Genomic DNA, 22,485 nt, shown 5'->3' with positions numbered 1-22,485 from the left:
ACGACTCTAACCTATAATAAATAGCAAACAATGATTCGTTCTCCTGGAAAATTAAATAGTCCTTGCGTGGACTTGTGAAGCAATGCACCAGACTAACACTGAAAGTGCATACAGTCCTTCTCTTGGCCTTTTTTTTTGGATAATTTTTTCTTATTAAAAGTTTTTGGATAATTTTTCTTAACACTTTCTTCTAGGTGCGGACGAGGGGCTCAATCAAAAGGCGCCCTCCCTCCAGGCGATTCCGAAGGTCACAGTCAGACTGTGGGGAACTTGGAGATTTCAGGGCGGCGGAGTCATCTCAGCAGAACGGTGCTAAAGAAGAGGATGGGGATGAGATGTTGCCATCTAAGAGCAAGGCCCCAGGATCCCCTTCGTCCAGTGAGAGAGCAGCAGGAGAGGGAGTGAGAACCCTGGGACCTGCTGAAAAGCCTCCTCTGAGGAGGTCACCCAGCAGGAACGAGAAGCAGGAGGAGGACAGGGCCACAGAGGAAGCCAAGAACGGTGAAAAGGCCAGGCGGAGTTCAGAGGAGGTGGACGGCCAGCACCCGGCCCAAGAGGAGGCCCCGGAAGCACTCCAGACCTCTGGCCCAGAGGAAGAAAATAGGTGTGGGAGCCCCAGGGAGGAAAAGCCAGCTGGAGAGGAAGCAGAGATGGAAAAGGCTACAGAGGTGAAGGGGGAGAGGGTGCAAAATGAAGAGGCAGGACCTGAACATGAGAGCCAAGAAACAAAGAAGGTGGAGGAGGGAGCTGCAGGGAAGGAGACCCCCCATAGTCCCCCAGGAGGAGTGAAGGGCGGAGATGTCCCCAAGCAGGAAAAAGGCAAGGAAAAACAACAGGAGGAGGCAGTGCTCGAGCCAGGCTGCAGCTCCCAGACCAGCCCTGCCCAGCTGGAGACCAGCAGTGAGGTCCAGAGCGAGCCAGCAGTCCCCAAACCGGAGGTAGGTGGCCTGGCTCATTCACACACAGAAGGCAGTGCCAGGGCCAGTGTGTGCCTCTGTCACATGTCCTGTTCCATACAGTCCCTTCATAAATCAGTTCAATATGCAGAAACAAAGGTGCCAGGCTCCTGCCTCGTGCCAACTGGTTGGAGAAAGGCTGTCGCTGAGGCTGAGGGGACAAAAGGACACAAAGGGGAAGTGTGTCTTCTGCTCTTGCCAACTTCTCGCTGACTTGGAGTTCTGGCAAGCTTCTGGGTGTGTGTAGAGTGACCGAGCCTTGGCACGGCTCAGTAACTGAGGCCTGCAAGCATCTATGGAAGTCTGCTGAGTGCAGGAGCCTGGGCGTGCTGCTGCGGGGGATCCAGAGATGAAAAAGAAAGGGGAGCTCCTTTCTAAAAATCATCTCAGTTTAGCACATGAGACCAGCAGCTCTTTCACGTGCATGAACAAGGTGGAATAGGGCAGTGGACAGGGGGCATTCCTAGGGAAGCCCAAAGTGCAAGGGTAGCAGAAACAATTTGTGTGTGGATGGGACAAAAAGTTGGGGATGCTTCAGGGCCAAGGTAGCATTTGAGTTGGCCCTCAGAGAAAGAGGCTGCATGTGATGTTGGGACGTTCACTCTCTCAGGAATTGGGCATCTGCTGCACATGAGGAGGACGGGGTGACTCCCTGCCTTCCTGCCCGGGCCTGCACTTACTGGCCCTTTCCCCCACACCTGTCTGCTCCCCACCAGCTCCCAGGAAGCCTATCTTGAGCTCACCTATCTATGCTTTAAGAGCAGAACCAGCTCTGCAGAGTCCCTAACAATCTCATCAAGTCAGTCACCCACAATTGTTTCCCCCTTCGCTTTTGTTAGTGCATTCATTCATTCATGCGTTCATTTACTCACACCACTATCAGCTTCCTGCTACAGTAGCCTCTTTTTTTTTATTTGTTTGTTTTTTGTTTTTGTTTTTGTTTTTTTTGAGAAGGAGTCTCGCTCTGTTGCCCAGGCTGGAGTGCAGTGGCGCAATCTCCGCTCACTGCAAGCTCCGCCTCCCAAGTTCACGCCATTCTCCTGCCTCAGACTCCCAAGTAGCTGGGACCACAGGCGCCCACCACCACGCCCGGCTAATTTTTTGTATTTTTAGTAGAGACGGGGTTTCACCGTGTTAGCCAGGATGATCTCGATCTCCCGACCTCGTGATCCACCTGCCTCGGCCTCCCAAAGTGCGGGGATTACAGGTGTGAGCCACCACGCCCAGCCTTACAGTAGCCTCTTTTCTGGCTTCCTGCTTCCACTTTTTTTTCCCCTTGCCTATATAATCCATTCTCTGGACAGCAACCAGCAGGTTTGGTTTGTTTTTTAGATCAACTGCTCTTTGCTAAAATTACTCACCTCTTGTATTAGGGTCGCCATAAGGCTCAAAACAATAGAAATATACTTTCTTACAGTTGTACAGTTCAGGCCTTCAAACTTAAGTTGTTGTCTGGGTTGGTTTCCTCTAGCAGTTCTGAGGGAGAATCTGTTCCTCTCCCCTAAGTTCTGGCAGCTGCCTGCAACCCTTGGAATTCTCCCTTGCCTCCTCTGGTTCCTGGTGGCTGCTGCAGTTCATGGCATCTCTTGGCGTCTAGATGCACCACTCCAGTCTCTGCCTCCATCTCCATCACATGGCCTTTCACTGTTACTGTGTGTCTCATAGTCCGCCTCCTCCCCCTTGTAAAGATGTCAGTCATTAGATGTAGAGTCCACCCTAAATCCAGAATGATCTTGTCTTGAGATTCTTAGTTACATCTGCAAAGAACCTTTTTCCAAATAAGGTCAAATTCACAGGTACTATGGGTTTGGATTGGATGTACCCACCTCTCCCTGACTCTCCCCCTCACTGTGCTCCAGCCACGCTGAGGTCTTTTGTTCTTCAAATACAGCAAGCTCATTCCCACTTCAGAGCTCTATCCTTGCTGTCTCCTGTGCGTGGGACATTCCTTCTGATCCTTACAGGGCCGCTTCTTACCCACGGCTCGGAACTCAGCTCAGATGGTCCCTTCTCACTGAGGCCTGTCTGTGCCACTCAGTCTAAGCGGACCTCCCTCCTCCCATCAGTTACTCTCTCCCAGGATTCTGCTTTTATCATAGAACACATCACTATTTGAAATTCTCCTCTGTATTTTTTAATTGTATTTCTCTACTCCTTTTCCTCACTGCATCTCCAGCACCTGCTACAAAACCTGGAACATAGTAGGTTCTTTAAAAAATCTTTGTTGAATGAATAAATGAATTTTAAAAGAAGACAGAAAATTGTCTGACCCAAAAGAAATAATCTCTAATGACAGAAGTACAGGTATAAGAGGAATTGATGTGTTTAGGGGATCTCCTGGGGCCCTCACATTATTCTCACTCATTCTAGATCAGGGAGAAAAATGTGTGAGTCCCAAAGACTCATAAAGTATGACTGAGACCCCTGGGTTAAGTTGTTAGGCAGAGGTGCTCCAGATTTCTTTAACACCTTCCATTCTAGTGCCGGGCGTGGTGGCTCACACCTGTAACCCCAGCACTTTGGGAGGCCGAGGCGGGCGGATCACGAGGTCAGGAGATCGAGACCATCCTGGATAACACAGTGAAACCCCATCTCTACTAAAAATACAAAAAAAAATTAGCCAGGCGTGGTTGTGGGCACCTGTGGTCCCAGCTACTTAGGAGGCTGAGGCAGGAGAATGGCGTGAACCCGGGAGGCGGAGCTTGCAGTGAGCGGAGATCGCGCCACTGCACTCCAGCCTGGGTGACAGAGCAAGACTCCGTCTCAAAAAAAAAAAAAAAAAAAAAAACACTTTCCATTCTAAGTAAGCAATCTTTAGTTTTAGGACCTTCTGGAACTGAGAGATTCCACCAGGTCTAGAGAAGGCAAATACATGCCCCAACCTGTTAGTCCTTTTTGAGGATGAAGTCACTGGGTCCAAGTAGTCACCTGCCAGTGGTTGCAACATCTTATTTTCAGGTTAGGAGACACCTGCCTTGCCAAGAGACCTCCCCATCTCACTGACAGCATCTTCCAATCCTGAAGGGTTGAAAAGTCACTTTGGCTGAAAAGCTAGTAGGGAAGAGGGCTGTTTCAGGGAGGTCTCAGGTAGAAGAAGTCTTCCGGCAGGAACTCCAGGAGCTCTGGGACAGGCTCACTGGTAATCTCTCAAGCCTTGCCACTTCCATATTCCCAACAGAGCCTTGGGCAGGGGAAGAGACTGCCCAGCAACCTCAAGAGCACGCTCCTCCCAAACAGGCAGCTCAGGTGGAGAAAGAGTAGCTCCACTTCCACCTCTGAATGGAATGAGAGGAACGCTTTTCCTTTGACACCACTTAACCCAATTGCCTAGTTTCTTTTTTTTTTTTTTTTTTTTTTTTGAGATGGAGTCTTGCTCTGTCACCCAGGCTGGAGTGCAGTGGCACAATCTCAGCTCACTGCAAACTCTGCTTCCCAGGTTCAAGTGATTCTCCTGCCTCAGCCTCCCAAGTAGCTGGGATTACAAACCTGCACCACCATGCCAGGCTATTTTTTGTATTTTTAGTAGAGACAAGGTTTCACCATACTGGGAGGCTGGTCTTAAACTCCTGACCTCAAGTGATCTGCCCACCTCAGCCTCCCAAAGTGCTGGGATTACAGGAGGGAGCCACCATGCCCAGCCTAGTTTAGAGAGAGAAAGAAACCAAGGCTCCAAGAGAGGACAGGAGTTGTCCACGGTCACAGAGCTCAGTCAATGTTGATATATTAGGCACCTGCCCAATCATCAGAATAAACTGCTTACAAAGCACCTGTGCACGTGTGCATAATTTGTTTAATCTGGAAGACGGCACTCTCTCCAGTCCTCCCTGTTCCTCTTAAACCAGGTCAAGGTCAGAATCAAAATGCCTGAGTCACTAGTGCAAAAGGAATCATCAGTAAGAACAATTACAAGGTTGACCCCTTGAGTTACGGGCTTCTTCAGGCACCCATGTCTGTCCCAGGTCTTTCCTGGATCCCCTAGAGGCAGCACACATCTCTAAGCAGTTTTCTAACCCCCTAACCTAATTCCCATCTTGTTCCTCTGTTGGTAGAAATAGATTGATCAGACAAACTAATTATGGTTGCATTCATGCAATCAGCATTTAACAAGCACCCGTTATCCCTACCACTATGTGAGATACTTGGAGTCAAAAGTGAAAAAGACAGAGGCATAAACAAATAACGACAAGGCAGTAGAATAAATGGGATTCTGCCCTAGAAGGGTGCTATGTGAAGCACAAAGGCTGGAGCAATTTGTTCTTCGAGAGAAAACAGGGGAAAGTTCCAAAAGTATGCCAAAGGCATCAGATGTGTGAAAGCACTATAAAGGGTCACCTTACTGTTAGGTTGCCCCTCACAAGTGTTTTAACATATCATACTGAAAGAAGGAGCCATCCTGGGGATTTCAGTCATAGGCAAGCTGGACGTATCAAGTCACTGCACTTAGGATTCTGTTTATAAGGAAAGGTCGCCCTGGAAAGAGGGCACAGAATCAGATACAACTCTAATACTTCAAATAAATTTAGCAAGTGTTATCCGGGCTCGGTGGCTCAAGCTTGTAATCACAGCACTTTGGGAGGCTGAGGCAGGCAGATCACTTGAGGTCAAGAGTTCAAGATCAGCCTGGCCAACATGGTGAAACCTTGTCTCTACTAAAAATACAAAAATTAGCCGGGGGTGGTGGTGCGTGCCTGTAATCCCAGCTACTCGGGAGGCTGAGGCAGGAGAATCGCTTGAACCCAGCAGGTGGAGGTTGCAGTGAGCTGAGATCGAGCCACTTCACTCCAGCCTGGGTGACAGAGACTCTGTCTAAAAATAAATTAAATAAATAAATAAATAAGTAAAAATTTATCAAGTGTTTCTCAAACACTCATTTTGTATCCAGTATTGTGTAGGGCACTCAGCTATGCCACAGACTAACTTACCCAAACAAAGACATTCGAAATGTTTGGACATCAAATCTGAGACTTTGCTGTATTAACAATAAGTGCTGACTTCTTAATTGCCTGATTCAATTGCTTTCCAAGTCATTCCCCTTGGTTTCTCAACATTTGATTTGAAATTCTTTTCTCCCTGAGCTGATGAAATACATCCTTCTCTTGAGAATCCCCTACCTTTGTGACTTTGTAGTGTTAACATTTTTCTTTCTTTCTTCTCCCTCCTGGTTAACTGGCAGGTCAACAGACTCAGTTCTTGGCCCTATTTCTTCTCAGTTCTTTTGGGGACACACTCCCTGCATTCCCACCTCAATCATCCCTCAGACACATTAACTGTCCTTGCCAGAGATCACTCTGTCTCTCCTCCTTCTCCCCTTTCCCACCCTCCGCTCCTCCTTGATCCTCCTCAGCCCTGAGCATGACCAGCGCTTTGTGGGAGCTCAATCAATAATGGAATTGTGGCCAGGCACAGTGCCTCACACCTGTGATCCCACTATTTTAGGAGGCCGAGGCACGAGGATCGCTGGAGCCCAGGAGCTGGAGACCAGCCTGGGCAACATGGCACAACCCCATCTCTATGATGATACCAGTGCTAGCCTTTCTTTTCTATCTCTACAATCACAACTCATTCCTAACAGAATTCCTGGTCTCCAGACTCACCCTACACATCATTGCCAATTCCTCTTCCTATAAATACCATAGGTTGTCTGCTCCCCTATCCCAACCCCTTTGATACTGCCCATTGGAAAATGGAGTTCATGCTCCTCCATGGGCTGGGCTTTGCCACATGCCTAACCTTCACTGTCTCCATGCTCCCCAATAGTGGGGCCGGGGCTCCAGCCAGCCTGCACCCTCCACCATTCTGCAGTAGGCAAGGCATCTCCTCACCCACTCCCACAGCCTCTTTGCCCAAATGCCTGCACTGTGGGCTGAAATTGCCTGCAGCCCACTTTAACCCAGCCCTCACTGGTACCTGGAAGTCCTCTCACCACTCCTCTATCTTCCCCTCCACAGGCCTTTTCTGATTGCTCTGAGGACAAATGCCCCCCTGCTCAGTATAATCCATTAGGATGGTCCACATCACACCCCACCTTGTACTGTGGTTACATTCCCAAATGTTTCCATTTCTCAGCTAAAGAACTGATGGGGACGAGGCTGGAGTCCTGGTACAGCTCCTAGCACAGAAGGATCTCAAAGTAATACCTTCGGAATGACTGTTGAATAAATAGCTACTTTACTGTCCTTTTACTCAAGTATTAGTCTTTTATTTTCAACTCTTTCTGTCCTTTTTCCATTTGTATGCTGCCTAAGAATCTTGAGCAGTGTTTCAGGAGAGCACATTGAATGGGAATGAGTGAATAGGTAAGAGGCCAAGATAGAGGGAACTCAGGCATCAAGAGGTAGGCAGGGTCACTTAGTACTTGACAACTCAAGCTCTGATCCCTGGGTTAAAATCCTGACTTCACCACTTACTAGCTGTGTGACCTAGGGGAAATAACCTCTCTGTGCCTTCATTGCCTCACCTGTGACAGAGTTAATAAAAGTACCTACCTCATATTGCTTTTGTGAGGATTAAATAAGTCAATGCATTAAAAAAAAAAAAAACTAAGTCGGGCACATAGCATTCTTATGACTATCATTCTTACTATTACCCCTACTGTTACTATTATTGCCTGATCCAGCATCCCCAAGGAGGGATGCTGAGTGTCAGGATTTCCTCACCATTTTCCTAATTAATTCTTTCCTCCCCTGTTCACAGGATGACACTTCTGTACAGGACACTAAAATGTGAAGAACAGCTCATTGTGCCCCAGTGATAAAGTTGCTGGACACATCCCTTTGCAAGTAGCAGCAACAGTTGTAGCAGCAGCAGACGAAGCCATTGCAGAGCTAGAATATGCTGAGTGTCTGGAGTCAGCCTGAAGACACAGGGTGGATTGTTTCCTGGCCTCCACATCAAATGTTCCCTTGCAGATGGAGACTGAATCTGAGGGCAGCAGACTTTTATCAGCTTGAGTTTATGTCATTTGATGGACTTGGTTAAACAACAACAACTTACTTAAAACAATGTACTGTGGCTATGAGTCCCCAGGGGCACTGGTCAGCCTGTGGAGCCCTGGATGCTATCCACACCCACCTATCCCTGCAGCCGACCTCCAAACTGAGCTCTAATTTAGCTGATCAGATTTTGCTTGGGTAAAGTTCCCTTTTATTGTTCTAAAGTGTTTACGGTTCTCAAATATCAGTTAAAAACTAATTTTAGGTGGCCATAAACATAAAATAGAAATCCTGTAAGTTACAGAAGACCCTAAATTGTATCAAAACCCTAGAGACAACTTTTCAACTTGATCCAAATTTGAAGTGGCCAACCAGTCTTTAAAACATTGGACTAGAAGAGATAATGATTGAAACATTAAAAAAAAAAAAAAAAAGTGCTCCATTCGCAGGAGCTTTTCCTGCCCTGTGGTTTTCCAGTTGGTGACCACCATGGGAGGTCGCTGGCTCAGCTCACTCCTTTCTCCCACCCTTGAGAATGTGGAGAACTGCCATGGAGAGGCAGAACAGCAGGAGGTTTCATGTCCTGCGTTGCATCTCCTCCTGAAAGAAAAGCAGTGATACCTGAATAATGCCGGCTCTCCGATTGATCCTGTGAGGCTGAATTTGCATTTCCAGAATCCTTGAGCATGGATTAGATGTTTCCTGGGAGGTGCCTTGAGTGCCATCTTGTGCAAGCTACATAATTACAACATTTTTCTTAGTTTCCCTGGGAAGCTTTTCTTGACTCAACAGCCCAGGTTCTTCTGCCCAACACAGGAGGAGTGAGTTGTGGTCTGTAGTCTCTTCTCATTGGGTAGCTCTTGCCTTAATATTCTGTTTGGTGAGTATAGGGGGTTCTGCAAGGGACAGGGGGCCTGACTACCCAGTCTTTGACTTATATCCTCTCCCCTCTTCATGCACTCCTGCTGAAAAATGTTAATCCAAATACACATTTAAACTTAGGGTCGGTCCTTATTCTGATTTGAGTATTTTAATGTCTCAATGTGCTGATTTGGTAGTTGGAAGAATTATTCTTCTGGAGGTCTGTTAGACTACATCCTATGCTGACTTCAGAAAACAGTCTCTCAGACAAAAAGGCCTTATGTCACCACTGGTACCTCAGTTTCCTCATCCCATTTACAGTTTTTCTAACTCCAGGGTAGTGTTTAGTGTTAATATTTGGGATATATTTTTTTTCAAAACTGTTTTTAAGTAGTTTGTAATTTGTAACAAACTTGTAACCTGGTTGGGACTGATATTGTCATAGCTATGATAAACTTTGGATATTAGCAGAATTTGGGAGATGTGTGTGTCAATTATTTTGAGATCTATAAACTTGTCTGTCTATCTATCTAGCTGGCTAGCTTCCTATCAATCTAGCTACTATCCATTTATTGACAGAGAAGTCTACCCCTAAACAATACTTGGTTTTATTTATATATGTCTTTGGGTTGTTTATACACATGCACTATCTGGGCAAGTACTTTGTGAATATGTGCATGATTGTGAGTGTGTGATGAAAAGGGCCACTTTTCTTTACTTGAGGAAGGCATGGAACAGAAAGTATGGGATTTAGATATGAAAAATGAAACTGCATTTTTCTTCTGGAGGGTCTAAACATAGGAGCAGATGAGAAAGGGGCAGTAAAAATGACAAGAATGTGACATTGCGGGACCATGCTTGTGGGCATCAAAATACCTTTCTATCCCCCAAGTCTCCTGTTAGTCACATTATTTGGTGTATTTTGTGAAAAAAATAGAGGCCCCATTCCCAGGGCTTGTTCATTAATAAAGGGGGCTCTTGGCAGGGAACTCATGAAGTACAGGGACTGATTTTTGTTGGTGCTGCAGCCCCACTGCTTAAAACTCTCCTTTCTCGAAGCAACCATGATCAGGTGTTTTATTTGTATGGTTGATACTGGAACTTCTAAATTTGGGATTAAAGACATTCATCTGTGTCTTAGGTAGCATAAAGTTATTAACAGGCCAGGAAGACCTTGTTTCTTTCAGGCTTCCATAATGGGTTTGAAAGAAAACACGGATTCTTCTATAGCAACAGAGTTAAAGAAATAATCATAGTCATTCTTCCAGGATCTTTGTAGTCTAGCTTGAATTTCAAACTGTGTCCTTCCTTACTCCAGAGACGGAGCAAGAAAAAAAACCTGGATGCTTTGAAGGGATCTGCCACTATTTAAAAGGGGGTTAGGATTCTGTTTCAGCTGCATGTGGAACTAGGTAAGCTTCAGTGGCCTCAGAACTCCAGGCCCCTCACGGAGGTCACCCTGAACAATGCCCAGTTTTTCATGCAGGTTTTGTCCTATGACCAGTTAACTACATGTTCAATAAATATATGTCAAAGAAATAAATGCGTGAAAAGGCAACCAGTTCATCATCTTCTGATTAGGTTTTCTTGATTAGGGATGTGTTTAGTACAGCTGAATGAATAAGTTCACCCAGCTGCTGGTGACAGAAACCCAACTCAAACTAGCTGATGAAAAACAGAACTATACGGATCAATGAGTCTCTCCCCCTTTTTCAGTTTCATAGAACTGAAAAAAACAAATGTAAATACAGTCACCCAAGTGATGTCAGGAATCTCTTGTGGTATTGGTCTCTGCTTTCCCTCGTATTGGCCATATTCTATTTTTTTCTTTTTTAAAAAATTATTTAATTAATTTTCCTTAATAGCTGCAGCCAAGGCTGTCTCTTTTTTCTTTTCTTTTTTTTTGAATGAGACAGAGTCTTGCGCTGTCACTCAGGCTGGAGTGCAGTGGCACAATCACAGCTCACTGCAACCTCTGCCTCCTGCATTCAAGCAATTCTCGAGCCTCAGCCTCCCAAGTACTGCAATTACTTTTGCACCAACCTAATAGCTCAGATTACAAGTATGCACCACCACGCCCAGCTAATTTTTGTATTTTTTAGTAGAGAACAAGTTTCACTATATTGGCCAAGCTGGTCTCAAACTCCTGGCCTCTAGTGATCCGCCCACCTCGGTCTCCCAAAGTGGGATTACAGGCATGAGCCACCATGCCCAGCCGGTCATTTTCTTAAGCAGGTTCTTCCCAGCCTGCAAACCCAGTGAAAGGGCTTACTCTTTCCCCATTACTGTGGGGAAAAAGTTCTGTAGAGGCTTTCCATAGGCCCTGTGTGACTCATGTGTCTATACCTGAATCAATTGTTACAACCAAGCCGATGCAGAGACTGTATGCCCTCTCCTGGAGCTAGGAGCTAGGTGAGTCAATCCTGCACTGTCTCTACAAGGCCTGCAAAGGCGAGCAAGAAGATTCCCCAAAGTGAAATCAGGCTGCTGTTACCAAAAGAAGCTATGCTGGCAGGCAAAAAACAACAGCTGTTTCCCATAGGAAAAAACCTGAAACACCCAATTACTATCCCATTGTTTGCTTCAGAATTAAATTTTGTTTGACCCCAACCAGTTCTAGTCAAGTTTTTGCTCGATGGACCAGGTGAAAAAAGGATAAACAGTGTCTCTATATAATGCATGATCAGGTGGTTTATGAAGATGTCAAGAGCACTGAACAAAATCCAAATACTCACATAAAATGGGATTAGGTTTCATAAGCCACCCAAGAAAATCAGTCTCATTATTTTATGTAATAATGTATTACTGTGCCCAGAGCTAACATGTAGCTCTAGGGGAGTACAATGTGTTTGTATTATTCTTCATTGTACACAGTGCCTCAGATATGGTAGGTACTCAATAAATATTTGTTAACTAATGAATGACTGAATTGATTTCAGAGCTGAGATGGGATTATTTTCAACAGTCATCCCTGCTTAACACCTCTTTTATCTGATAGCAGACACCTGAAATGTCATCATTAGCTTCCTTCAATATGCAAATACTTCTGAGAGAGATCATTATTTGAAGCCTCCTTTGTCATTTATACCTTGGTGTGAGAAGTTTCTTGAGACCCTTCCCAGAGGGGGTTACAAAAGAGGAGCAAAGTGCACAAAATTCTAGGGTCAGGAGACACACTTTTCTGCCTTCCCAGTTTTGTTGGGGTAACCCAGGCTCCCCACGAGCCCTGTGCTAGATGTCCTGATCACAGTGGCTATGGATGCTGACAAGAGACCATTATTCCAGTTTTGCCCTCAAATCCCAGGAGAGCTGTGCGAATTCCAGCAAAGTCCCACTGTGGTCAAATGGGGCAGGAAACTGGCTCTTTGAGACTCCTCAGAGGAGGAAGAGATGATGAATGTATTACATGCCTCAGAGGGTAAATGAAGCCAAAAGAGTAAAACCACCCAGATCCAAAACAGGAACTAAGAGATGTCTTACACATCCTCCTAATCCTGAAAAACTGTGGGGCTTCTCCATGGGAGCTGAACACCCTGCGCCTGGAGCAGCCAGGAAGATACTATGAGGGAAGCAGGATGCCGAAGGAAGAGGTCAGAAAAGGCTAGGATTCTGGGCAGGTATGGTGGCCTGTAATCCTAGCACTTTGGGAGGCCAAAGCAGGTGGATCACTTGAGGCTAGGAGTTCAAGACCAACATGGTGAGGTCCCGTCTCTATTACAAATACAAAAATTAGCTGAGCCTGTTGGTGTGCCTGTAATCCCAGCTACTGGGGAGGTAGAGGCAGGAGAATCGCTTGAACCCGGGAGGCGGAGGCGGCAGTGAGCCAAGATCATGCCACTGTACTCCAGCCTGGGTGACAGAGTGAGACTCAGTCTCAAAAAAAAAAAAAAAAGAAAGGCTAGGATTCCCCCTCAGTACTCCTGTAAGTAATATGACTCTAGTCCTTCATGATGTAATTTTATATAGAAATTTGAGAAGGTGGCCGAGTGCAGTGGCTCACACCTGTAATCCCAGCACTTTGGGAGGCCGAGGTGGGTGGATCACCTGAGGTCAGGAGTTCGAGACCAGCCTGGCCAACATGGTGAAACCCCGTCTCTACTAAAAGTACAAAACTTAGCTGGGCATGGTGCCGCACACCTGTAATCCCAGCTACTCCGGGGGCTGTGGCAGGAGAATCGCTTGAACCTAGGAGGTGGAGGTTGCAATGAGCCGAGATTGTGCCATTGCACTCCAGCCTGGGTGACAGAGTGAGACTGTGTCTCTAAAAAAAAAAAAAAAAGAAAAGAAAGAAATTAGAGAAAGTTACTCTAACTTGGGTAAACCCCTAAGTCAGTTACCACACTTACCAGTTGCTTCTGTTTTAAAGAATGAGTGGACTGAATTGCACTTTAACCAGCATGCAGAAACAAAATTCTAGAATAATTACATGATTGGTACTCAAAGGATGGATATTGCCAAGACACAGATACTCATTCCCCTCCAAGAAAATAATAGCCTCTTCAAGCAATAGGACCTCCAATACTAGTCGCTGCTGTTTGACTATCTAAGGAAGCCACACATGCTAGACAGTGCCAGGCACATCCCCATCACAGCTGCACCTGGCCTCCCAGGAGTGATACAGACAGGCTTATTGACCACCTCTGGAAGCAGAAGGGATGGAGAAGCACAAAAGGGCCTGCTTTACATTGCTTCTAATTCTGTGTCTCCATTCTACCAAGAACAAAGAAATGCAGTTTTAAGACCCCTGTTTTCTTTGTGGCTTAAAAATGTTAATTATCCTTATTCTTTTCTCATTGTAAAAGCAATGCATCTTTATTTTAGAAAACTGGTGGAGGGGAAGAAAAAATTTTAAGAAGCAAATAAAAAAGTATTTTTAAGTCCACTATCCAGGGATAACGAATGTTACTATTTTATGGATATTCTTCTTTTTTTTAGCGCATTATATACGTTTTGTTTTAATTCTTGGTTGGTGCAAAATTGGGATTTTACTATATCTAATTTTCTCTTTCTTTTTTTAACATACTCTCATGAGCATGTCTTCATAAAGAATCACAAGTTTGATCATGAAAACGATACACTTTTGTGTTAACCAGAAACATCTGACCAGAACTAGGTCTATATAAAACAGAGGGTAATAAGATGAACAGGTAATAAGATTCCTTGGTGAAAGTGAAGGTGTCCCAGCAGAGAGCAGTTCTTTCACAATCTACATCTGAGATTCATATTACCCCTCTGACCTCATGTACTCTCAAAACTTAAAAACAAGCAAAACCTTTTGAATGAAAAATGAAGAGGCTGAGGCAATTCCAAGAACTCATTAATAGTGATTCAATGAAGGGACTGCAAAATTCAGAGGGACACATGATCTAAACCTCATAAAAAGGATCACTGAGGGAAACCAAATAGAAATATGTTTAGTAAAACGTAGCTGAAGCTTTTGCTGGATATTGGACTAGAATCTGGAAAAAGACACAAATTTTCAGTCAGATCCAAGTTTCTGTTTAAATTGGAGGAAGGCTTGCTGTGGGTGACACAAGCCTACCAAGACAACTGCCATGGCTTTCTAGTCAATTAGTACATAACCCCACAAGCAGCAAACAAGGCTCAGCATATGAGCATGAGGCCAGTCTTGTGTGCCAAGTTAGCGAGAAGGTTCCTTGGAGTGGTGAACCCATGTAATTAATTGTATTCTCATTCCTAAGGACTGATCTTGCTAGACAGAGCCAAGTCTGCACCACTTAAGCCTAAATTGGGTAAGAATTCAGTGGCCAGCAAATCTTAGTTATTAAATAGTCACTGAATTCCCATTACAAGTGATTTAAATGCCCATTCACAGTTTCGATAATGTCATCCCAGAGTTACTCTAATCATCTCCTAATGGATTTACTAGTTTTCTAATTTCTTTTACTCCCTTTTATGCATCTGACCCCAAGTCAAAATTGTTGTCGTCAATAATACTTTTAACATTATCACCATTCTCAGAAGCTTTGATGCCATCAAAACTCTTAAATGAAATTAAAAGATCAAATCATGAGCTTTAAAGTTATCTAAGAGCCACTGGTCCTCTTCTTCCACGTTTCCATCTTACTTGTTAACCAGCCAAGCCAAGCTCCTTAGCACAGAATTGCATCAAGAGTTACAAAAGTGGCCAAGGATCAGTGTTTATCTCTGTGACCAGGCCAACTCTGGGAGTGTGTCCTAAGGAAATAATCCAAAGTACATGGAAAGGGGCAGGGTGCAATGGCTCACGCCTGTAATCCCAGCACTTTGGAGGCCGAGGTGGACAGATCACTTGAGCCCAGGAGTTGGGAGACCAGCCTGGGCAACATAGTGAAACTCCATCTCTACAAAAAAATACAAAAATATTAGCCAGGTGTGGGTGAACTAGCTGGGTGTAGGTGGCACATGCCTGTCCCAGCTACCTGGGAGGCTGAGGTAGGAGGATCACTTGAGCCCAGGAGGTCGAGGCTGCAGTGAGCCATGATGGCACCACTGCACTCCAGCCTGGGTGACAGAGTGAGATCCTGTCTCAGAAAAAAAAAAAAGTATATACACAAAATTTCAACAAAATGTTTGACACCACTTACTTACACAGTGGAAGAATAATTAAGAAAAGATGTGCCATTATCTTGATGGGATACTATGAAGCCATTACAAACTACTTAAAGGAATGGAAAAGCAGACTTGGGAACTTATTTTTATTTTTTATCCCTCTCCCCACGCTTGGGAAATTAAAACAACAACGAACAAAAACAAACAAAAAACCCTTGAGAGTGTATACTCAGCAAAGATAGAAGTGTCCACCTCTGTCATGTTCCACGCACATGGTGAGTGGCAGGAATGAGTCAAAGCTCCCAGGAATGGGATACAGCTCAGGCAGGGCAGAGAGAGCCCCAGCGAAGGCACGCATACTCTCAAAGGGAAGGAGGGCGACGCTTAGCTGCTCAGGACTTGCCCTAATGAAAACTCTCTCCCCAACCTTCCCCACCCTTGACCCATCCTCAAACTACCAAACAGTGTGTTAAAAGCAATACCCAGCCGGGCGCGGTGGCTCAACCCAACACTTTGGGAGGCCGAGAAAGGCGGATCACCTGAGATCGGGAGTTCGAGAGCAGCCTGACCAACATGGAGGAACCCCCGTCTCTACTAAAAATACAAAATTAGCCAGGCGTGGTGGCGCATGCCTGTAATCCCAGCTACTCGGGAGGCTGAAGCAGAAGAATCACTTCAACCTGGGAGGCAGAGTTGCGGTGAGCCGAGATAGCGCCATTGCACTCCAGCCTGGGCAACAAGAGCGAAACTTCGTCTCAAAATAAAAAAAGAAAGAAAGAAAAGAAAAGAAATAAAACAATATCCAGTTCTCACACCTTAGGTAAGTAGAAGGAAGAAAAGCGGTCTCAGACAAGGAGAGGGTGTCAATAGTTTTACACACTTCCAAACAAATAGAAGGCGTAGACAGGGCTGCCCACCTTAGACCTGGCCCCTGCACCAGCCAGCGACAGGGCTCTCTACATCGCCAGAGTGGGCTAAAGAAAGGTTTTTCAGTGCTCGCTGTTTGTTCTGAGGTGTCTTCACTGCATTTCCCCTGTTACACTCCCCACCGGCATGAACCCTGGTCCTGACCTCCTATCGCTAAGTGTCGTCCCAAAAGCTCACTGACATTAAAAGGAAGAGAGGGAGAGAGAGAGAAAAGAGCAGAGAAGCGGGTGCACGTGGGAAGCTCTCGGTTAGCAGGTGAGAGGGCAAAAGCACCACCAGGACCTGGAAGAACGTCTGACCAGGCTACAAAGCAATGGATTCCTTTTACGCTGAACTGAAAGTAGCCTAAGAATGCAAGAGTGTTTTAGAAATAAGGGACCTCTGCAACTTGGCCACAGACTGCAAGGAGCCGGAGTGCAGGGTGGCGGGCTGGGGTCGTGAAGCGCGGGGAAGCGGTGAGAGCAGTCCGGAAAGCAGGCAAGACGAGCTAGACCCCAGGCCGGGAAACCACACCCGCGGGAGACCCCGCACTCGGACTCCCGCTCGTCTGGGCAGAAGGGCCGTAGGGCAGGCTCACATTTTCTGCTGGATGGGAGGGAGAAGACCCAGCCCACTGCCACTGCCCTGTCTCCTCCAAGCTACCGAGGTACCAATCTTCTCCCCCACTCTCCAGTCCCTTTCACACGCCCCAGCCCCCAGTTCTCCCACCCTCCAGGACCTCGGGAGTTCCTAGACCAGCGCCACCGCCAGCTCCTAGCCCTGTGGATTTATGTGAGCGACTTAACATCTCTGAGCCTCAGTTTCCTCATCTGCAAATAGAGATACAATGGCACCTAGGGGACTATTACGAATATCAGGTGAGTTCAATACAAGCAAAGGGCTTACAAGAGTGCATTATCCCCAAATGAAGGTTCGGGGAGTTAACTTAATATTCACTCCTATGGGATTTCGTCTCCCACCACCCCTTTCTTAGCCAGGATTCGGGTATTCCCTTCCCTCGCTCGGACTCCCCGTCTTCATTCACCGACCCACTCGCGGAGCGAGCAGGCCCAGCTCTGCGTGCACTGACGGGCTGGGCGCGGGCGGGGCGCCGCCGGGACCTGGCACGGGCTGCGTCCTGAGGCGCCCTGCCCCGCCCCGCACTTTCCTCAGCCCGGGCGCCCGGGCGCCCGCCAACACTGCGAGTGGAACCGCCGGGGCGAGCCGGACTCCGGAAGGCGGCTTCCGGGAGCGCGTGCGAACGTGGAGGCCCTGCCGGCGATGGGGGGTTGGAACGGCCGGACTAGGCAAAAGCCCGTCCCTCCCTGCTCCTCCACGCGGTGGGGCGGTAAGCGCTCCTGACCCGAGGCTGAGGGAGTCAGAGGACCCGCAGTAGAAGGGTCGCAGGTCGTGGTTATTCGGAACACGAGATGAGAGGCGGAACAAGGCTGAAGGGAAGCACTGGGAGCGCACTTGCCGAGAGCGGCTCGTTGGTCTAGGGGTATGATTCTCGCTTCGGGTGCGAGAGGTCCCGGGTTCAAATCCCGGACGAGCCCTGGCTTTTACCCCCACCTACACCGAAAATTTAAAAGCAGATTTTTTCCCCCTCATTCCCCACATATTCCATTCAGAAAATTAAATGAAAGCATACTGCTCCCATGAGCTCAAATGTTGAACTCCTTTGTTTTTTGAAGCAAGGGACCATGTGAGCTCAATTAATAACAACATATGGTTATTGTACGCCCAAGGGCAACGCATTCAAATTGCTTTGTACCATGTAAAACACACACTCTTGAAAAACAGACGCCTGGTGCGGAATCCTGTGCACGCCTTTAACTCCTCCAAACGAGCAGGGGGCGTCATGGATTAGCAGGTCCCGGGGTTCGGGAATGAGCATTTCCGAGGAAAGGGGCGCTCAGGAGATATCCCCACCCCCGATGAGGGGCACTGTCGTGGATGAGTTTAAACCACGCCATAGGCAACCAAGAACGGAGCTCCCGATGGCCCTGTACACGCGCTGCACCCAGGAATAGACAGCTAGGAGCAATGTTTTCATAGTACAATACTACATTACTAGCAAACTTTTTACATTTTCAAAATGAGGCCTTTTAACGGTATTTCAATGTAGAGTGTGCTCTAAGTTTCCAAAATTCTCAGTTTTGTGTTTCACTCTGACCAACCTGTATTTACTAGTCATCTATCCCCCAAAAGATGCACTTAAGAGATTGTTACCCCAAAATAGGGCTCGTCCGGGATTTGAACCCGGGACCTCTCGCACCCTAAGCGAGAATCATACCCCTAGACCAACGAGCCGACACAAATTGTTTCTGACCGTCATCGCAAAGGAATGCATAGCTATTTAGTCCCGCGCCCTCACGTGGTTGGTTGTTCGCATGTTAGGATTCGATCTTTCGGTTGTGTTTGCTTTCTGTAGATACCGCGTTCTCAATTTTCTTTCTTTTCTGTTTTGCTTTTTGAAAATCAGTAACACAGAAGAAAGCAAAATTGTCACTATCAGTATAATATCGACTTCTTATTTCGAAAACTGTAATTTTATTTCTATTCATGGCTAATAAATGGCTATTAGTGTGGGACAATGTCACTGCGGCAGATTCCAGACTCTCTCCGTTACTGAGTTCTGGATGTTTCATTCGTTCTCTTTCGCACTTTTCTATAATATTAAAATCTCGGTTTCTTGCTGATATTTTTTATTGTAATATTCAAAGCCCTACCTATCTAGCCTTGTGAATTCCCATCTCTGTTTTTACTCGAAGTGTTCTCTTCAGCTGTAAAAACTGTTTGCTTTTGGACAAATCCCAAACTCTAACCTTCCCAGAAAAAGATCCTTTAACATATCAAAACCAATTGTATGTGGTAAATAACTGGGTTTCAGTCTTATCTCCTCCAACTGTAACTTCTTAGAGCGCAAGACACCTACACCAACACGAAATTCTACTGTAGAATTGGCAACCAATTGTGTGATTGCTGTTCGATTGTCCCAATATCTTTAATTAGATATAGTAGGCATGGCTTCTCAACTATACTTTAAATTCTTTTTTTTTTTTTTGAGACGTTGTCTCGCTTCGCTCTTTCGCCAGGCTGGAGAGAAGTGGTGTGATCTCGGCTCACTGCAACCTCCGCCCCCTCCGCCCTCCAGGTTCAAGCGATTCTCCGCCTCCCGAGTAGCTGGGATTACAGGCGCAGGCCACCACGCCCAGCTAATTTTTGTATTTTTAGTAGAGGCGGGGTTCACCATGTTGGCCAGGCTGGTCTCGAACTCCTGACCTCAATTGATCCACCCTCCTGGCCCTCCCAAAGTGCTAGGATTACAGGCGTGAGCCACTGCGCCCGGCCTAATGCTTTTTTTTTTTTTTTTTTTTTTTTTTTTTTTTTTTCTGAGACGGAGTCTAGCTCTGTCGCCCAGGCTGGAGTGCAGTGGCGCGATCTCGGCTCACTACAAGCTCCGCCTCCTGGGTTCATGCCATTCTCCTGCCTCAGCCACCCGAGTAGCTGGGACTACAGGCGCCCGCCACCACACCCGGCTAATTTTTTTGTATTTTAATAGAGGCGGGGTTTCACCGTGTTAGTCAGGATGGTCTCGATCAGTTGACCTCGTGATCCACCCGCCTCGGCCTCCCAAAGTGCTGGGATTACCACCGTGCCTGGCCCTAAATTCTTAAATACTTAGCATTGAGGCTTATCATAAGAAAGCTAGTGCTCAATGAATGATTCTGAATGATTACAATTTGTCCCAAATTCCTTAACAATACAAATTTTAGGTGTTTTTTGTTTGTTTGTTTGTTTGTTTGATACAGGGTCTCACTCTGTCGCCCAGGCTGGAGTGCAGTGGCATGATCATGGCTCACTGCATTTTAGTACTTTTGTTGCGGGAAAAAGGGGTCTTCACCCAGACCCAGAGAGAGGGTTCTTGGATCTCGCGCAGGAAAGAATTCAGGGTGAAAGAAGCAAGTTTATTGGAAACTACTCTGTTACAGAGCGGGACGTTCTCAGAAAGTAGGAGGAGAAATACCCTGTCCTTAAGTTTTTCTTATATAGTGATCTTACCTATGTAAAAGCTAGGCTAAGCTGTGCCTACATACGGGTGAGCAGACAACATGACAAATTTTGTTACTCTATTGATTTAAAGAAGACAATTATTGACATTTTAGTGTGGGAATACGTAAAAGCATAACTATGATTATCTTAAAGGCATATATTGTTGTAGATATTAGGACATTTGGACTTCTTGCTGTTGTAGGAGTCAGTCCTAGTTATCTTCAGGCTGTTTCCTTAATTATAAACATCCCATGACTATGGGTCGTGGCAGGCAAGGAATGTGCCTTGTTTGTCCTAAAATGGAGCCGAACTTAAAATGGCATTATTCTAGCTTTCCTAGGCTGCTGCTTCCCTAACACGTTGACAAACACATTGACAAACAGTAATTGTGAATTGTCATTCTAGCAAATAACCAACCAGATAGGAAACAAGTAGACAGAGTAACTATCCTAAATAGATCTATTCATTAATTTTATTTCATATGTCATGCATTCATCGGTTTATTCATTCATTCATTGCTCATTCTTTTTTATTTTTTTCCAAGACGGAAGTCTTGCTCTGTCACCCAGGCTGGAGTGCAGTGGCGCAATCTCAGCTCACTGCAACCTCTGCCTCCTGGGTTCAAGCAATTTTCCTGCCTCAGCCTCCCGAGTAGCTGGATTACAGACGGCGGGCACCAAATGTATTTTTAGTAGAGACGGGGGTTTCGCCATGTTGGCCAGGCTGTTCTTGAACTCCCGACCTCGTGATCCGCCCGCCTTGGCCTCCCAAGTGCTGGGATTACAGGCGTGAGCCACGGCGCCCGGACTGCTCATTCTTCAACAAACACTTAACAACAAGTACTATGTGACTGACTCCAAACTGTCAACTTTCTTCCTATGGTTTGACAACAGAAAATTATAGAAAATCTAGCACTGTCTTCACCCTTCTTTGTTTTATTTAAAACTGCCCTAACTTGAGTCTTCAGTTCTTCTTAGGGCTCCAGGAAAGGAGGGAGGATAAGAATACCTTGTACAATGTTAATAAGTTCTAGATTGCCAGGATAGTGTATTCATCAAAATCTAACTGGAAAAAAATATGCCCTAGACACCTAAGAAGTTTATACTGCTTTTCTCCTTAAAATGAGGAAGCTGTAGAATATACCTGGTTAGAGAAAATAATATAACCACTTCAGATATCTGAAAGCCTCAGTCTCAAGAAGTCTCCCTGCTCTCTCTCTTTTCCCTTTTGAATTTACTATAGCTATTATCATTTTAGATTTTTCCCCCCAACTTCTACTTCTATCTAATCATTAAAAAGGAACTTGTCTTTCACTCGGCAGGCCAAATACTTGAGTATCTCATTTGACTGTCATAACAATGATGCAGAAAGACTGACAATAACAAAACTCAGAATATTAATTGCTTCATTGACAGTGGGAAATATCCCTATTTGGTAGGAGGAATGCCTGTGCTATCTGTCCAGGCACATGCTTCCCTAGAATTAGGTCCTTGTGAAGCAAATGTAGTACACAGATGGTTGCAGGGCCCAGGAGGCCAGTGTATCTTGAGGAAAATTGTATCCCAGCTACAGTGAATTTAGAAATCTGGCAACACAGCCTTCTCCTGTAAGAATTAACACCTCCCTAAGGACCCTTTTACCCTCATTCCCCCAATTTGGTGTCTCTGTGCCAAGGGGAAGGAGACACTAGAACTCTAATTTTCCAATTTTCAAAATTTTGTAGCAGCAATGCTTCTGGATTAAGACATTCGTTGTGAAACTGATTTGGCTTCAGGCGAATCTTTCTCAAGGTGACCTGGGATTCCTCTTTGAATCTATCTGATTGTTATCCGCGAGGAGTCAAATTCTCAGGGTTCCTGGGACACTCACATTCCAATTTTCCTCTGGCAACAGATCTTGAAGACAAAGATAGACAGGCTAGAAATTGGGACTCTTTTTCTCTTGATTATACTTCTCATCCAATTTATACCCAGTCCTGTAATTCTTTTCGTGAAATGTCTCTCAAATCCTGTCTTCTCATCCCCACTATCAATACCTTATATCTTGCTCTCTTCATTCTTGCCCTGCTGCAGTGGTTACCTTTTTAAAACACAGATCTGAACTTCTTACACCCCTTTCACCACTCTCCACTGCCTCCAGAAAAAACACAACTCAAGGCCCTTCAAAATATGACCGCAGCCTCCTTTCCGGGCATTCTCTCTTCCCCTTTCCCTCACTCCCCT

General features: G+C 45.9%; 1 protein-coding gene and 2 non-coding genes across 4 annotated transcripts in view; 2 read left to right on the top strand and 1 right to left on the bottom strand.

The window, feature by feature from the left end:
* Nucleotides 1-9,222, top strand: part of RCSD1 (RCSD domain containing 1) — a 75,502-nt gene extending 66,280 nt beyond the window's left edge. For both annotated transcript variants that reach the window (XM_002809832.6, XM_009241291.3), the window contains 2 exons: nucleotides 195-938; nucleotides 7,650-9,222. In XM_002809832.6, coding sequence (XP_002809878.1) covers nucleotides 195-938; nucleotides 7,650-7,682 — 777 coding nt within the window. In that variant the 3' untranslated portion in view covers nucleotides 7,683-9,222. The remainder of the gene's footprint in view (nucleotides 1-194; nucleotides 939-7,649) is intronic.
* An 8,469-nt stretch (nucleotides 9,223-17,691) lies between these two features.
* TRNAP-CGG (transfer RNA proline (anticodon CGG)) lies at nucleotides 17,692-17,763 on the top strand. Its single transcript has one exon. It is a non-coding gene; the product is annotated as a tRNA-Pro (tRNA).
* A 685-nt stretch (nucleotides 17,764-18,448) lies between these two features.
* Nucleotides 18,449-18,520, bottom strand: TRNAP-AGG (transfer RNA proline (anticodon AGG)). The gene has a single exon. It is a non-coding gene; the product is annotated as a tRNA-Pro (tRNA).
* Nucleotides 18,521-22,485: the final 3,965 nt, after the last annotated feature.

This window comes from Pongo abelii, chromosome 1, assembly GCF_028885655.2.
Source record: "Pongo abelii isolate AG06213 chromosome 1, NHGRI_mPonAbe1-v2.0_pri, whole genome shotgun sequence".
Taxonomy (NCBI): domain Eukaryota; kingdom Metazoa; phylum Chordata; class Mammalia; order Primates; family Hominidae; genus Pongo; species Pongo abelii.
This window is presented reverse-complemented; position numbering and strand designations above follow the sequence as displayed.